This window comes from Lynx rufus, unplaced genomic scaffold (assembly GCF_022079265.1).
Source record: "Lynx rufus isolate CCGP_SWC_20201006 ecotype Redwood Valley unplaced genomic scaffold, mLynRuf1.p SCAF_1, whole genome shotgun sequence".
Classification (NCBI taxonomy): Eukaryota; Metazoa; Chordata; class Mammalia; order Carnivora; family Felidae; genus Lynx; species Lynx rufus.
Window position 1 is genome coordinate 14,158,458 of NW_025814823.1, and position 19,127 is coordinate 14,177,584.

Consider the following 19,127-nt stretch of genomic DNA (forward strand, 5'->3'; position numbering starts at 1 on the left):
TTTTACTTTCATTGTTTAAATAATTTCAGACTCACAGTAAGTTGCAAAAATAGTACCTAGAGTTCCACGTGCCCTTCCTACAGCATTATTCACCCTTCACTGTTTTTTACGTGCATTCATTTGTGCATGTGTATATAGATCAAAGCAATTTCATTTCTTGTAATGGTGTAACTACTGACATTATCAAACTATGGGATTATTAGTGTTACCTCATATCTTCCCAGTTAATTCAAACTTCTCTTTCATGAAGCTTCTTGTTCATGATTATGTGGTTCTAATCACTCCATCATTCCCTTTAGCATTTGAAATACATACATCTAGATAGTAAATACAGGTGCCTGTTTACATGTTTTAATTAAATGCTCTTACATTTGATATACGCATGCTTTTCTTTATCCAGTTCATTGGAATTTCCTTTTGGATAAGCATTATGTTCAGTATTTCCTCTCATTTCGAAGCATTCCATACAGCCAGTGGAAAAAATTAGTTATGTATAGTGTCATCAGTATATTTATGTAAAATCTATGGAGAGTATTTTAAATTATAGAATGTTTGAAATTATTCAAAAGGAGAGACTTCTTAAGGATGCTGCAAAGCCTTAAAGTCTTCCAAGGTTACTCTATGGATGTTAATCCACTTCAATTACACTACAAATTTACACCATAACAAAGTTAATTTTATATTTCTGTTCACCATTATGTCATCCATGCTTCGCAAACTAACACATAGTATATATATTTATTGTTACTTACTGAATTAATGAATGACTAGAAAGAAAACACAGTCCCCAAGATGATTTGATTGATACACTTTTATTGTGGTAAAACAGAACATAAAATGTGCTTTTTAACTATTTTTAAATGTGCAGTTCAGTTGCATTAATTACATTCACCGTGTTGGATAGCCATTACCATTATTTATTTCCAAGAACTTTCAGCATCCCAAACAAAAACTCTGTGTCCATATCTCTCTCCCCCCAAACTCTGGTACCTCTAATTCACTTTTTATCTTTATGATTTGCCTATTCTCAGTATTTTATATAAGTGGAATTCCTTTATGTCTGGTTTATTTCACTCAGCATAATGTTTTCAAGGTTCATTCATGTTGTAACGTATCTCAGAACTCCATTTTTTTTATGGTTGAATGATAAATACTCCATTCTATTTACAGACCCATGTTTTGTTTATCCATTAATCTGTTGATGGACACATGGCTTGTTTATACCTACTTACTATTATGAATAGTGCTGCCATGTTAACATTGGTCTACAAGTATCTATTTGAGTTTCTATTTTCAGTTCTTTTAAGCATATACAATTCTTGAGGAGAATTGTTGAGTTGTGTGGTAATTCTGTTTAGCTTTTTGAGAAATTTCCAGTTTTCCAGGATGACTCACTTTTTCCATTTCCATGAGGAATCAACAAGTGTTCCAGTATCTCCATATCCTCTCTGACACTTGTTATTTTCTATTTTTGTTGTTGTTGTTTTAATGTGTTGCTGTTGTTTTAATTATGGTCATCCTAGTGAGTAAGAAGTGGTATTTCATTCTTGTTTTGATGTGCATTTTCCTAATGACTAATAATGTTGAGCATCTTTTCATGCATCTGTTGGCAATTTGTATCTTCTTTGGAGAAATGGCTATTCACATCCTTTTTCATTTCCTAATTGAGTTTTTTTTTGGGGGGGTTGGTGTTTTTTTTTTAACATTTATTCATTTTTGAGAGACAAAGAGAAAAAGAGCATGAGCAGGAGAAGGGCAGAGAAAGACACAGAATCTGAAGCAGGCTCCAGGCTCTGAGAAGTCAGCACAGAACCCAACGCAAGGCTCAAACCCACGAACCATGAAATCATGACCTGAGCCAACATCGGATGCTTAACCAACCGAGCCACCCCGGTGCCCCCTAATTGACGTTTGTTGTTTTTTGTTGTTTTTGGTTAAGTTTTAGGTGTTTTTTATTCTGGATATAAAATCCTTGTCAAGTATATGATTTGGAAATATTTTTTTCCTATTCTCCGGGTTATTTTCATTCTCTTGATACTGATTTTGGTACACAAAAGTTTTTAATCATGTCCACTTTGTCTATTTTTGTCCAATTGTTTCTTAAACTTTTGCTATCATATTTTAGACCCAAGGCCAAATCCAAGGTCATGCAGATTTTCCCCTATATTTTCCTCTAATAGTTTTAGTTCCTCAATTTAGGTCTTTGATCCATTTTGAGTTAATTTTTGTATATAATGTGAAGTAGGGATTTAACTTCATTCTTTTGGATGTGGATATCCAATTTTCCAAGTACCATTTATTGAGAGACCATTCTCTTTCCATTGAATGGTCTTGGTACCCTTGTTGAAAATCAATTAACTGTAGATGCCAAGATGATATCTAATTCAAAAGTTGTTCCTGGGGCACAGGGGTGGCTCAGTCATTGTGCGTCCAGCTTCGGCTCGGGTCACAATCTCATGGCTTGTGAGTTCAAGACCCGCATCGGGCTCTGTGCTGACAGCTTGGAGCCAGAAGCCTGCTTTGGATTCTGTGTCTCCCTCTGAGACTCTGCCTCTCTCCCACTTGCTCTCTGCCTGTCTGTCTATCTCTCTCTCTCTCTCTCTCAAAAATAAATAAACATTAAAAAAATTAAGATTATAATTCATAAGTAGTTCCTGTACATTAAAAGAAAAACAATTTTAGGATATTAGAAGGTTAAATGAAACTTCCCCTCACCTCATATTTTCACTACCCAGGAGTGATAACAGCTAATCATTGAATGAATATTCATTCAAACTAGATTTCTATACATAAATGCAAAGTTACTTCTCTTGTTATTAGTGTAAGCAGAAATTGGTCTTATAGCAGTGATGGCTTATAAATTGCTTTCCCAGTTGGTACTCTAGAGAGCAGCACTGTGTGATAAAAATGTAATGTGAATCACGTACAATTGAAATTTTTCTAATTACCACATTTAAAAAGGTAAACAAGATAGGTGAGATTAATTTTAATAATATATTTTATTTCACCTAAATATCATTTCAACATGTGATCCATATAAAAATAATTAATGAGCTATTTTACATTCCTGTTTTTATACTGTCTTTCAAATCAGATAGGTGTGTGTGTGTGTGTGTGTGTGTGTGTGCGTGTGTGCGTGTGTCTGATATATATATGTGTGTATGTGTCTGTCTGTCATATGTGTATTTACTTGTAGACTCTTTTTTTTATTGTTTTTAAATTATTTTGATGACCTTGTTACTACCCTGTGTTAATTATAATGACGAGAAAATTTTATTCACAAGTAACAGTTACTGAGGGAGCCAGGTTTACAAGTCTTTGTTCTTGTTCAGAAGTCCAAACACCACACAAGTTTATCAATTATTTAAAATTAATCAGGTATGGGACACCTGGGTGAGTCAATCGGTTAAGCATCTGACTCCTGATTTCAGCTCAGGTCATGATCTCACCCATATCAGGTTCTGCACTGACAGAGAGTAGTCTGCTTGGTACTCTCTCTCTCTCCCTCTTTCTCTGCCCCTCCCTGGCTCACATGAGCACTCTGTCTCTCTCTTTCTCAAAAATAAATAAATATTTTTAAAAAAATTAATCAGGTATATAATTTATACTTAGAACACATATTAGTTCATCCAGCTACATTTCAAGTACTTCTAATAGCCACATATGAGTATAGATGCTATATTGGTCTCCACAGCTCTTCCTCCCATATATGAATATCTATGCTTCTTTTTGTAATGTTAATATAGTCCAAAAATAGAACAAGTTTTTCCAGAATCCCAGAAATATTATAAGTCTTCAAGCAAATATCAGCGAATTGTGTGTAAAACATTCTTAGAGTGGGTTAAAAATTATGATATCTAAGTCTCTACAACACTAACATTCTTGTACTGGCTTATACACCTATTGCTATGTGATTATTTATGAAAAATATAAAGTAATGTAACTGTACATGATTGCACTTTGTGCCAGTGAAGCACACCAGGGTCCTAGCATTCAAGATTTAACATTGAAAGTTCCTTCTATTTTTAAGTAGTAACATGGGTAACTGGCATAGTGTCATTTATTGTTTTGCCAGGGCATGAGTTGAGACCGTGTGTGCTACTAATTTGGTATGTGGGAATGAATTCGCCAAGCAGTAACACAGCATCAACAGCTCAATACAGTGTGGTTGTTTTCTATTTACTCTGGAAAATAAGGCAATTTTATAATGAACTTTTGTTGTGGGATATAGTATGAGCCTAGTGGTAGTCACAAAACATAACTAAATACAAGGTCTTGAAATGTACATCTTGAGAAATATCAAATGTCTATTGTATTATTAGGTTATTTATGAACATTTTTTGAGAAGCTACATATGTATAGTAGCTTATTAATACCCAACACTTTTGTGCTGCAGTTGAGTACAGTCTAGAGCTCTTATGCTAATGGTATAATTTTCTTCATATTTATATTTTACTGTGTACTCCTCCTAAGTTATGATGTTTTGAGAGTCAGTCTACTGATACACTGATTCTTAGCCCTAGAAAAATATGACATTCAAAGATGATCCTCAAAAAAGTGATCTCAACAGCATAGTATAACTTAAAAAATAGTAGTGCATCTAGCCATGTCTCAGACACATGGTAAGCTCTCAGGAAACGAATTTTGCTGAACAAATATTTACCTTTGTAAATCATGGAAATTATAGAAGGATAGTCACTGTTATTTCATTGATTATAGACCAGTACAGGATTTTGTTTTATTGTCAAATATTATTTTTATTTTGTTTTATTTCTTTAATGTTCATTTAAAAAAAATTTTTTTAACGTTTATTTATTTTTGAGACAGAGAGAGACATAGCATGAATGGGGGTGGGTCAGAGAGAGGGAGACACAGAATCTGAAACAGGCTCCAGGCTCTGAGCTGTCAGCACAGAGCCCGACGCAGGGCTTGAACTCACGGACCGCGAGATCATGACCTGCACTGAAGTCGGCCGCTCAACTGACTGAGCCACCCAGGCGCCCCAAATGTTCATTTTTGAGAGAGAGACAAAGTAGAAATGGGGAAGGACAGAGAGAGAGGGGGACTGAAGCAGACTGGAGAGAGAATCTGAAGCAGGCTCCAGGCTCTGCCTTGTCAGCACAGAGCCAATCGTGGGACTTGAACTTATGAACCGGGAGACCATGACCTGAGTCGAAGTCGGATGCTTAACCCACTGAGCCACCCAGGCGCCCCTATTGTCAAGTTTTAAAAGTTATTATTCTATCAAACTAAAGTTCTTCAAAACCACATTAGTATTAAATCTTAAAGTGCATATTTGAATGTAATAAACCCTAACTTTTTTAATGTTGCATATGTTTTAAATTTAAATTTAATTTTTTTAAATTAAAAGCACAACTCTGAAAGTTTATTTAAAGAATCCTAGTCTAGCTTTTACCCTTCTCCTATCTAAATAGAAAATATGAAACTTTCCTCTATTTTCATATTTTTTTTAAGTTTATGTGTTTTGAAAGAGAGAGAGGGAGAGAGAGAGAGACGTGGAGAGGTGCAGAGAGAGAGAGAATCTCAAGCAGTCTCCACACTTTCAGTGCAGAGCCCAATGCAAGGTTTCAACTCATGAACTGTGAGATCATGACCTGAGCTCAAACCAAGAGTCGAACACGTAACTGACTGAGCCACCCAAATCCCCCTATTTTTTTATTTAATAAAGTTATCATTTCTTGATATCTTTCTGATTGTTTCTAGTAGCATATGTTTTCTCACCAAGGAAGAAATATCTTCAGCAACTTAACATAGCATATAAATGTGTTTGTTTATTGTATATATTTAGAGTTATAGAAAAAATACTGTTTAAAAAATATCTTATAAAACAACCTAGATTATTTTTCATTAAAATACAAACACAAGTATGTGTGTGTGTATGTGTGTGTATCTATCTATCTATCTATCTATATGCATAAGAATATTTGTAATAAAAAGCGGTGTTAAATTTATTTACATAATTTAATGATCTACTAGGATCCTGGGAAACTTATACTTATTTATATTTACATTTATATTTATATTTATATTTATATGAAACACCAACTTTTAGTAACCAATTGGATCTATTTCCACATTGCCTAATGGTTTTTCTATGGCTGAATTTCATATCAATAATCTCTTTGAGATTGATTATTCATTTCTTATATCCGATTTTTCCTATATGCTTTAGTAGGATGTTCATAAAAATAAGCAATGAAAATGAAAACAAAAGATACATTGAATACTTGCATATTTATTTTCATTAGTTCATTTTTGTATTCATTGAAAACATTAGTTATATCTGGTTTTATTTATATACCGTATGTTTTTACTTCAGTCCTTTTACTTACTAATTTCTCCAACTTACTGCACAGAATTTATAAGCACACTTGTTATAATGAACATTCACAAGGAAAATATTTGAGGCACATAACCTACTTCTTTTCCTGGCAATTAATGATAAGTAGACATTAAGGATATAAAAGCAAAAAAATCAATTCTGGAGTTCCTGAAGACAAGATTTCAACATAACCCTCCTTTTTTTACCATGAAATATTTTCAAAGATTTTGAGATGGATTGAGTCTCTAAGGACATTAAGTTGGTTCACCTAATTGTATACAAAGCAAAAGGAAATGAGAAATGTGAATTGAGCTGACATAGAGGAGGAAAAACCGTTGGGGGGAAAAAATATGTCCTGGGTCTGAGATTTCTACTAGGTCATCTAACTACCATGAAGTGATTGTTGAAGAGAACATAGGGATTTCATTGTCATCCTTCTGGAACCTATTTGTCTTCAAAGTGTTTAGTTTCAAAGGATCCTTAACTTGATATCCAATTCTCTGAAAAAGTCCTTCATCTTGAGGAAATTTTATGCATCCATATAGAAGAGTTAAAAAATTATGACAAAACTGTCTACAGACTTGGCATCTCTCTGCAGGCATTCAAACCCAGTTTAGTATGTTTCCCATGAAGACAAAAATTTGATGCCAATGTTTAATTTACACCTTTTCTTATAGATGTTCATTTTTTTCCAACTTGAATGAATGCATGTGTGCGTGTTTTCTCAAATGGCAGAAAACTTTCTGGAATGATTCGTAGACACAATTTGAAAATACACTTTTTTCCTATCATTGCCAAAAAATTGTCTTTGTTGAAATGACAATAGATTATTACCCCTTTGTATACATTCTCATGTGTCCGTTTCCCTTGTTTTAAGTAATTTCTCTAAGTCTACATGTCAGAGAGAATTGTTAGAAAGTTAGGACAGCGATTAAAGTGTCTTCCCTGTCCGGCTCTCACCCATTCATCAACTCTCAATGTAGTTTATGCCTCAGCCATCACAACAAACACAGAGTTCCTCTCTATGCTAGGTACTCTACTTGTGAGCCTCTCAATATTTTACCTAATTATTCTTTTGAAACTCCTAGAATCAGTTACATGGTAATGCACATTTAAGAAACACTTTTTAAAATGCAGAACCAAATGTGCATCAGTGTTAAAGAATAGGACCATTGCCTAGCCTCTATCATTACTCACATTTTTTTACACAGTCACTAGAAGTTAATGTTTGAGTCCTACAAAAATACCATGTGGGAGAATGAAATGCCATGTCAGAACTGGAAAGGACCTTAGTTACGGTGTTATTTTAGGGATGTGAATACCTCAGTAATTATGGTGTAAGTTATGATGTAATTATGATACAATAATATACTATTTATGAGAAGGAAATTTAAATAAGTGAACAGTCTGAAGGAAAAAATATATATTACCTCATGACTAAATTACTCCACGCTGGGAAGTTAGGTACTTTGAGGTTTGTATTGTGCAGTCTTTTTGGGAGAGAGAGATGACCTAAGACAATGGTTGTCAACACTGACTTTACATCAAAATAATTTGGGAAGCTTTAAAATGATACCAATGCCTGGGCCCTGTCATTGGAGATTATTGTCTTATGATTGGTACTTTTTAACAACTCCCCCGTTGATTCTTCTGTACAGCCGGATTGAGAACCATACATTGAAGCAATACCCTTAATTTGGGAGGATTAAGTTCAGTTCGACAACAAAAGTACATTGAGTATGTACAGTATGCCAGGCATTTGTACTTAATATCCCAGGGCACCTGGGTGGTTCAGTCGGTTGAGCGTCCGACTTTGGCTCAGGTCGTGATCTCCTAGTTCGTGAGTTCGAGCCCCACATTGGGCTCGCTCCTGTCTGTGTCGAGCCTGCATCAGATCCTCTGTCCCCTTCTCTCTGCCCCTTGCCCACTTACACTCTCTTTCTCTCAAAAATAAACATTAAAAAAAAAGATCCTCCCTTTCATTAACAAATTTATGATGTAATAGGGAGGTATATGTGTGAGTATATTACTACAAAATATAAATATATTTCAGAGGGAATATTTTCTGATTAATGAAAGTATTAAGCAGTGAGAAAATAATGATCTAGGCTTGATCCCATTTCCAAAGTTTTAAGATTATCATTTCTTGTACACACTTTTGGGATTTATTACATTACCAACATAAACTGTTGTTACAAGTTATACTTTTCTCGGAGAATACTTTTCCCTTCACATTCCAGTTTTTTCTTTGCATTTACACATTTTTGTTTACTATTCAGTACTGAGTATGATATTTTACTGAGGTTGTAAAGAGTTTGGAATTTTCAAAGATGCCCAAATAATTATTTGTGCTATTTTTATAACTGTCTTTCAGAAATTATTAAACGAGCTTTAAAAACCATATTCAAGCCTGATGATTTCTGAGATAAAATATACTTTATCTTCTGAGGAATATTTTGTTGTCCCTTTTTCTCTCATTTAGTTTTTTTCTTCTCATTTGAAAGAAAGAAACCTGTGTTTATGAGATACCTTATGAGATGTAGAGAGGAACACAGGCAATGGATGTGAAGCTTGAGCAAGAAATTCATCTTTGGTTTTTAAGCCCCTGAGATTCGGGGACTGTCACAATGTAATCTTGTCTCTCCTGTGGGAGAGATGCCCTCATTTTTGGCAGAGTAAACCATTACTAGGTTCTTCAAAGAGAGTGGATGAAAAGCAAATATTTATTTGTGCCTGTCTGAAAATGTGACTCATCTATCCTCATATGTTATTGATACTTTGGGTAGATATTGTGCCCTGAATGTTCTCCATAACTGTGCAAGCATTTCCTTTTCTTCTCTTTTCTGGATTTGCTACTGAGAAGTTTAGTTTGATTCTTATTCTTGATTCTTTGTATTTTTTTTCCTGTTAGCCTTTTTCTTAACCCTCGTGTTAAGGAAAATGTTATGATGATGTGCCTTGCTAGGGGTTTTATGTCATGTACTTCATTCCTGGGAGCAATTTTATTTTTTTTATTTTTATTTATTTTTTTTCAATATATGAAATTTATTGTCAAATTGGTTTCCATACAACACCCAGTGCTCATCCCAAAAGGTGCCCTCCTCAATGCCCATCACCCACCCTCCCCTCCCTCCCACCCCCCATCAACCCTCAGTTTGTTCTCAGTTTTTAAGAGTCTCTTATGCTTTGGCTCTCCCTGGGAGCAATTTTAAATTTATCTGATTTAAACTAAATCCTCTCTTCCATGGTCCCCATCCACTCTTTCTAGACTTCCTACTCAGTGGGCCTTTCAGTTGGAGAGCCTCCAGTTTCCTTATTTCTTTACTTTTGTTGGTGCTGTTACGGTTTTTGCATCCCTTTATCCTTTTGTTGGCACCTTATCTTTTTTTTCTGTTTTCTGGGGGGGGGGGGGGGGGAGATGTTTGCAACTTTGTCTTTTAAGCCTTCTTTTTTTGATGTTTGCAATGTCTTCACATCCCTTAACCGTGTAATTACAGACTCATTTTTCTGTTTCTTCCCTGCCTTTCATTTTCCAAGGTTTTTGTTGTTGTTGTTGTTGTTGTTGTTGTGTTGTTGTTGTCGTTGTTGTTATTGTTCCTGGTATCTCTTTTGTACTCTTGTCTTGGTCTGGGTCTTTCTTGTCGAGTTGCCAACTCGAGATCATGGCTTCAACAGTGATAGTAGAAGTGTCGGCAGCGGCTCTTCCGCGAGCTCTAGCACCAGCTCCGGCACCTGTGGAGTTCGGGAGAGCAACTGAACAAGCTGTAGGGCCTCACACAGCTCTGGGACCCCTTCCAGCCCCAGAGCTGAAGGCAGTGCCTGCTCTAGAACTGGAAGCAGCTCCAGACCCGCTCCAGGACAGAGCTCGAGCCAGCCCCGGGGATAAAGGTAGTGCCATCGTGAACTGCAGCACTGGCTCCAGCAGCAGTTCCAGAGCCGGGGCCAGTTTCAGAACAGGTCCAAGCGGCGGCTCTGGAGCCACAGCCAGCGTCTGCACCAGCTGCAGAGGTAGAGCTAGGGCTGGCTGCCGAGCTACAGCCAGCTCCAACAGGAGCTCTTGCTCCCACTCCGCACTTCACGCCAGTTCCGGCTCTAGCTCCAGAGTCACGAGCAACTCCAGCTCCGGAGTCCTCTGCATCACCAGTTTTCACACCAGGTCTGGCAACAGTGCGAGGCTTAGAGTCAGCCCAGAACTAGGGCCAGTCCAACAACCAGCTCTCTCACTGCAGTCTGAGCATCAGCTCTAGAGCTGGATCTAGCTCCACACCGAGTGCCAACTCTGGTACCGTACCACCACTGGCGTCACAGATAGAGTCAGCTCCAGAGGGAGAGCCCGCGTAGGCTCCAACTCCCGTGCCAGCCCCCGCTACAGCCAGCGCCAGCTCTCGCTTTCCATCCCCTCCCTTGGGATGGCATCTTTTTGTCTTTTCTACTTTTCAATTTATATTGCATATACTTTGGGGCGTGCTGTATTTTGCGTTTTACAAGTCACGTGCAATAAAACTTAAATTCTTGATCATCAAAACGAGAATGATGTTAGTGATTAAAGGGTCTTGTTTGTATCTTTTTGTTTCGTTGAGCCAATGCAACCAGTGAATTATTTTCTTTTAAATAGTGCTATAATAACTTTGCTACTATTCTTAAATTTTGTTAGATCTTTTCTTGTCTCTGTTAACTGCTTCTTTTTCTGTTTTTTATTTGAAGTTTTTGTTTATATTCTAGCTACTTAACATATGGTAAAATTGGTTTCAGAAGTAGAATTTAGTGATTCATCACTTACGTACAACAGTCAGCGCTCATCACAAGTGCCCTCCTTAATACCCAACACCTGTGTAACTCACCCCCACACCCACCTCCCTCCATCAACCCTCAGTTTGTTCTCTCTAGTTAAGAGTCTCTTAGGATTTGTTGGGGCGCCTGCATGGCTCAGTCGGTTGGGCATCCAGCTCTTGATTTTGGCTCAGGTCATGATCTCATAGATGTGGGATTCAGCCCTGCATCAGGCTACGTGCTGAGCCTGCTTGGGATTCTCTCTTTCCCCCTCTCTCTGCCCCTCCCTCCCTCACTCACACTTGCTCTCTCTCTCAAAATAAATAAATAAACATTTTTTTTTAAAGAGTCTCATGGTTTGCTTCTCTCTCCCCTTTTTCATTTTAGAAATGTGAATTATTCCCAAAACTCGGCCTAGGTCTTTTGATCCTCTTTCTGTTGATTCTTCTTTAGAGACGTGCCTCTGGTTTGCCTTAATCAATATTTTCATGTAAATAATCTCAAATTCCACATTCTATTTGATATACCATCATGATTCTCAATCCAACAAATATAAACGTAAGCAATCCTATGGTTTTCCTCAAATGTGTTCCATTCTTAAATATTTTCATGAGAATGCCACCATTCTTCCTGCCATTCATGTTAAACACTTAAACCTTATATTCTTCCACGTTGTTACTTTAGCCGTTAAATCCAGTTTCTCATCCAGCCCTGGCATCTCTTCTTTGTAATGTCTCTTGTTTTCCATTCACCTGTTCGAAGTACCAGTGTAGGCCTCTATTGCTTCTCTTCCGGAAAGGCACATAAAACAGTCTTCTACCACTTTCTCTTCCTCAAAAATGTCAAATTACTCTTCTAAAACATATTTCTTGCATGAAGTCTTGCAGTGATATATTTTCAGCGTCTTCTTCATCCTTTAAATTCTAATATCCTTAACTTGGCTAAGACTTATTTGTGCTGCTCCTCTATCAAAGATTGCAGATTAGTGTCTCACGGGCTGAGGCGTCTCACAGATATATTTTGTTTGATCTTTGATCTGAACAGAGTTTTTAAAACATTTTACTCTGTGATCTTTTAGACACAGTATAATTTGGGATGCATATGTAATATCTGAATATGTACTTTGAAATATCTTCTTGAAAAATCCCATGCATATTAAAGTTTATGCTGATAAAAGAGCCTTGGTGTACAAACAGTGTCATAAAGAAAATCACGTTTAAGAAGTTGTCTGTAAGAATTTATTCTTCGGAGTGTCATGGTTCTCGCTATATAAGAATCAGTTTTCCCTTTAAGCTAATGCCACAATAAATGTCAAGTATTCCTGAGAAATTTCCACATTTTGTGGGATATCGGCTTGCAATAAATATAGTATATGTAATGGGAATATACAAAATACATAAAAGGATGATGGTAGAAGACATCTTATTAAAACATAGCAAAAAGAGTTCCCTGTATTCACAATAGAAATGATTGGAAAGTTTTAATAAGCTCTGTAAAGTGCAATAGTGGTCTTATCATTTAGATGAATTTTTGCTAAAGGTTATGTATGATAGCTAAAATACAGTGGCTTTGCTAAAACCACGTAGCCAACCATAGAGCCATTTAGGTCTTTATAAGATCATTATAGTCCCCAGGCTTCCATATCCCAAGTTGTTGATTCTCTCTCCTGGGGAAATGTAGGTTCATGATATGTTCTTCTTTAATTCTTCACAGATTGACTTACAGCAGAAAATACTTATACAGCAAGTGTCTATGTTGGGGGACCGCATTTTTTCCCCAGCATGGGTGCAAAGCTCTAAAAAGGCAGTGTGATCAAGAGTAGAGAGAAGGGCTGACATAAAGACTGCTTTATGTGAAGCTGAATTTGTGGGGAGACAGGTGACTACCTCGGTGTGTAGCACTTTAGTAGTAGGAAAATCATGCAGAAAAATCTGGCTAGAAAATCTGGCTAGATGAGTGATGTGAATGGTCAGTAGGTTTTTTTTTTATATATAAAATGTATTAACGAAGTGTTTATTTACAGTACTGTTGAAAAGGATATTACTTTTAATCCAAAAAAGTTGTAATTTTCCAGCTATATAAAAAGCAAAAAAAAAAAAAAATCAGTCGACTAAACCAGGATCCATTGAAAAAAAATTGGTTAAAGCATATTCTAAATATGTCATAGGAAGAGTATAAAGTAAGCAATATACTTTCCTAATCCAGAAACACTGTATAACAATCAGAAATTTATAATGATTACACTGTGGAACTACCAAATTCACAAATATGTTCTCATCTAGATCAGCAAGGAGAGATTACATTTGGATATAGTATTAATGTTTTCTCCTTTTTTTTTTGTTTTTTTACAAATTCAAAAGAATTCATTTGTAAACTTTTCCCCTCTGTACTTTTCAGTCACTTGGAATGCACGTGTAAATAGAACATTTAATCTCCTGATCAATTTAAATATGTTGTATATAATTCTGATTTTGTTTACGTGCTCATTTTTCTTATACTTGGTTTGGTTTCTCCTTTTAGGAATGGCAAAATTCTATTCAGAAGAATGCAGGACTTGCATTTATTGAACTCATCAATGAAGGAAGGTAATTAATTTTACAGTTTTTAGATAATTCATCTGTGTACATTTTATTCCACTAGACGACTGCTCTCCTACCATCTGTTCCAAAAATGGGTAAGAAAATATATTTTAGTTAAATAATTTATCATACAGGTAATTAATCTTCAAAGGAACAAAGTTTAAGATACTAATCATTTATTTTGGGGTAGGGGAAAGCATGTATGAAATAAAGGAACAGACTTTCTGAGGCTTTTGTGAGTTGGAGCCTCATCTTAACTGGGTAGAAAAGTTGTGTAACACAGATCGAGTGAGCCGCTCGGCAAGCCCATCTGCCACTCCATCTGTTTTCAAAGCCATGCTCGGCATTCACTCCCGCAGCCCATCTCCGTTCACGTGACAGAGTTTTATCTGAACATATCATGTTGTCCGATATCCAACTGAAAATGGGAAGGATATTAATTATGGGAAGAAGAACAGTCAGGTCAGGAATTTATATGTACCATTGTTAAAATGAAGCTGTAAGTAAATTCATGTTTGAGCCCATCATTGTACTCATCACTTTATGATAAACAGTTGTTCACTGTGATTTTTCCAATACTTTATTGGCAGTGGATACATGAAGATAGATGTAACTGTCACCAGTTTGACATGTATAGCTTCTGTCAGCCAAAGACCTGCATCCTTTACAATTCTTTTCTATGATATAATATATTCATTGGAAAATAGTGACTGAATATTTGGCATAATCTATTTATTTCTTATTTGAAACTGGATTTAATTAAATTGATGATAAGGGGATAATACTTACTGTATATAAAACTTCTCTTTATCAAAGGAGGTGTCATCAAAGGATATTTGACAAGATATTCCTTGAAAATTAATTTATATATGCTGTAGAAACCCATTTAAAAAATTAACTAGGGACACCTGGGTGGCTTAGTTGGTTGAGCATCTGACTCTTGATTTTGGCTCAGGTCATGATCCCAGGGTCGTAGAATCAAGCCCTGTGTCAGGCTACACACTCAGCATGGAGCCTGCTTTAGATTCTCTCTCTTTCTCCCTTCTTTCTCCCTCTCCCCTTCTCCCCAGCTCATGCTCTGTCTCTCGTTCAAAAAAAAAAGAGATTAACTTCAATGCACTTTAGTATTACTTTTTTAGTATTAGTTTTTTCTCATCAGTTTATTATAATTAGAGACATAACCTCTTTTTATAGTAATTTATCTTATTTTATATTTCTCATTTACATTTTCCAGGACTAAATTATTTTTAGTCATAGTAATACAACTCTAGAAGTTAAAATAAATTTTACATTTATTGCAAAGCAAAAGATACAGGAAAATACCAGTTTTCTTTTATAACATAAATACTAATTTTACATAATAATAACATACTTAGTTCTTATAAAACTTGGTTGTGATGAGAATTGATAATAATTATTATCCATCCTAAGGCAATGAAAAACATATAAAAACAAAAATTTGCCCAGACTATTCATTTTCATTTTAGTTATAGAAATCTCTCAAATCACACACATGCTAATTTTGCCAATTTGTTTCAACTGTGAAGTAAAAAACAAAAATTATCTTGTCATCAGTAACTCTGAAGACTTAATATAATTGGATCTTCCTCACTTAAGATTATAGTTATTGTCTTAGGAAAGGAAAGAGTAGAAAATTTGCTCATATCAGAGGTTTTAGCTTCTGATACTGTTTTATTGCTCAGGGGTAGAGTTTGGAATTCGTTTTGTTTTGTTTTAGGAAAAGAGTTCGATTTATAGAAAGCAGTTATAATTTTTTTAAATTTTAGTCCCTGAAAACCTTCCAAATGCCCATCATAATGTTCTTTGTGTCATTCTAGAATTTGTTTTCATTTTTCATACCAATTATTCCTCCAATAAAGAGGATTTTGAAACAAAAATTGAAACATGACTAGCTATAAATATGAAAGAACAGATCATGTGTACATTGATACAGCAAAAGTGTATTCAGTGCCTATACTACATACAAATACTATTATGGAGATGGGAATAGAGAAGTAAATGATACAAACATGGTTCTGAATTTTGGGGGAGAGACAAATATTAGAGGAATACACACAGTATTACAAGGGTCCTGTGATAGAGGTGATATAGGTATGAATACAAGTAAAAGACAAGGCATCTAATCTAGACTGAAGGGGTGTATTCCCCAGGTGGTAGGACTATCGGGGTTTTCAAACAATGTATCAAAGAAAAGCAAATACAATAGAACAAAGATAGCCTTTCAACGAATGGTGCTGGACATCCACATGCAAAAAAATAATAATAAATCTAGACACAGACTTTATACCCTTCATAAAAATCACTCAAAGTAGATCAGAGATCTGAATGTAAAATGCAGAAGTATAAAACCTGTAGAAGATAACATAGGAGAAAATCTAGATGACCTTGCATTTGGTGATGACTTCTTAAATACAATACCAAAGACATGATCCATGAAAGAAAGAGTTGACAATCTGGACTTCATTAAAATTGAAAACTTCTGGGGGTGCCTGGGTGGCTCAGTCGGTTAAGTGTCTGACTTTGGTTCAGGTCATGATCTCATGGTTCATGAGTTCAAACACTACATCAGGCTGTCTGCCATCAACGCAGAGCCCACTTTAAATCCTTTGTCCCCCTCTCTGTGCCCCTCCCCCACTTTCTTGTATGCTCACTCACTCTCTCTCAAAAATAAATAAACAAAAACAATTAAAAACTTCTGTTAAAGTCAATGTCAAGAGAATGAAAAGACAAGCCATGGACTGGGAGAAAATATTTACAAAAGATACTTCTGATAAAGGATTGTTATCTAAAATAGCAAAGAATTCTTAAAACTCTACAATAAGAAAATAAACAATCCAGTTAAAAAAATGAGCCAAAGACATTAACAGACACCTCACCAAAGAATATCTACATATGGCAAATAAGCTTAGAAAAAGATGCCTGTCATCGTCAGGGAAATGCAAATCAAAACAACAGTGAATAGTACTACATACCTTTTAGAATGGCCAAAATCTGAAACACTGACACCACCAAATGCTGACAAGGATGTGGAGCAGCAGGAACTCTCATTCATTGGTGGTGAGAATACACAACGGTATAGCCACATTGCAAAACAGGTGGGTAGTGTTTTTTGTTTGTTTTTTTGTTTTTTTTTTATAAAGCTAAACATATTCTTACTGTAGATCCAGCAGTCATTCTCCCTTGTATCTACTCAAAAGAGTTGAAAACATGTTTACATAAAAACATTCACACAGATATTTCTAGCCTCTTTATGCATAATTGCCAAAATTGGGAAGCAACCAAGATGTCTTTAGTAGATGAAGGGATAAACAGATACCCGTATATTTATGTGGTACATCCAGACAAGGAGATATTTATTTTTTAGTGAAAAAATAAATGAGACAAGAAATGAGCTGTCGAGCCATGAAAAGATATGGAGAAACTTTAATTGCATAATACGAACTGGAAGAAGCAATCTGAAAAGGCTTCATTCATACTATATGATTTCAACTATATGACTATATATGTCTCTAAGGAGAGAGTAAAAAGATTAGTAGTTGCCAGGAGTTAGGGAAGAGGAAGGCATAAATAAATAGGCAGAGCACAGAAGATTTTTAGGCCGGTGAATCTAGTCTGCTTGATACTCTAATAGTGGATACATGTCATTATACATTTGTCAAAACTCATAGAAGCTACAACACCAAGATGTAAACTATGGACCTTAGGTGATAAAGCTGTCTTAATGTAAGTTCATCATTTGTGACAAATGTACCACTCTGGTAGGGAATGGTGGTAATGAAGGAGATATGTGTGTGGGGAGGGCATATTTGGGCATTCTCTGTATCTTCTGCTCAAGGTTGGTGTGAACCTAAAATTACTCTAAAAATAGTCTATAAAAAAAACCCAACAACAGGAGGTTCAAAATAAAAAGTGTATACAACTAGAATGCCAAAGATGGCTTTGAGAACTGAGAGATGGTTAGAACATGGCTAGATAAAAGAAGAAAAAAAAAGAGGAATGAAATTCTGGACCAAGGGAATAATTTGATACCAAAGCCTGGAGGCAAGAGATAGTAAGACATGTTGCTGGACAGCTCTTTTTAATCAGCCAAAAGCTATGTACCAGCCACATAGGCAAGGTCATCGCATCTTGGCAAGGGTGGCCGGCAAGGGTCATGCCATGAAGGGTTTATAAGCTATGCTAAGGGTGCTATGATATAATTAAAGAGAGCTAGGCATAATCTACAGTGTAGCAAGTGGACTCCGGATTGAAACTAATCTGAGATTCAGAAATCTTGTTTCAGATGCTGGTATCATAGACTGACTAATAGTGGCTATGAGGAAGGAAGAAGTGGACACATTTAAAGTATCCTTTGGAAATTAAGTCTAGAGAAATGCTGATAGATTAGATTGTAAGAGGGAAAAGAAGGGATCAAACATAACTTGATTGCTGGCTTTAATAGCTGGATGGTTTATACTGTAAGTATAGTTTACTTGGAACAATAGAGAAGGAAGAATATGGGTTGGGTGGGACATAGTTTCACTTTTGGTTACACTGATTTTGTAGCGTCTGTGAAATTTCTGAGTGGAAATGTTGAATAGACATCTTGAATTTGCATCTCCAAAGAGACAGGTAGAATGGGGATTTGGATTTAGGAGTCCTGAGCTTATATGGTAAATGGTAGATAAGGATACAGATGTGATGCTCGGGGAACCTGTGTGGAAGGAGCAGAGAACATGATGCCATGCTTTTTGCTGCTGTTTCTGCTGGGAATCCTCTTTACCCACAGCTGTACATGATTGGCTGTTTTTTGTCATTTAGGAATCAGCTTAAATGTCACCCCCTCAGAGAGGCTCCCTTAACCATCTTATTGAGTTACCACACTTCCGTCATATGATTTTGTTTTAACATCTAGTAACACCATCTCAAATTATTTTCATTCTTTACGTCCATCTTCTTTACGAAAATGTACTTGGCCTTAAGAATTTGTGTCTTCTTCAGTGATACATTCCTGGTTTCTGGAAAAATACCTAGCACATAGTTCACAATCACAAATATTTATTGAAGGAATTAAGAAAAGAATGGTGAGTAGAATGTTTGAGAAGCAATGAGGAGTCAACAAAAGAGGGTTTTTTTTAAATTTTTAATTTATTTTGAGAGAGAGGGAGAGAGAACGAAAAGAGAGAGAGAGAGAGAGAGAGAGAGAGAGAGACAATCCCAAGTAGGCTCCACACCATCAGCACAGGACTTGACATGGGGCTTGAACCCACGAACCATGAAATCATGATCTGAGCTGAAACCAAGAGTCTGCCTTTTAACCGCTGAGCCACCCAGGCACCCCAGCAAGAGGGTTTTTAAGTTAGGATGAGAGGGACCACTGGATTCGGTGACAAGATGGTCGTGTTGGTTTCACCCACACATACACCGGTGAGTAC

General features: G+C 36.1%; 1 protein-coding gene across 7 annotated transcripts in view; it reads left to right on the forward strand.

Moving 5' to 3' along the window:
* NBEA (neurobeachin) overlaps nucleotides 1-19,127 on the forward strand; it is a 691,423-nt gene that overhangs the window by 336,766 nt on the left and 335,530 nt on the right. For all 7 annotated transcript variants that reach the window (XM_047078787.1, XM_047078803.1, XM_047078809.1 and 4 more), the window contains one exon: nucleotides 13,634-13,698. In XM_047078787.1, the coding sequence (XP_046934743.1) occupies nucleotides 13,634-13,698 (65 nt within the window). The remainder of the gene's footprint in view (nucleotides 1-13,633; nucleotides 13,699-19,127) is intronic.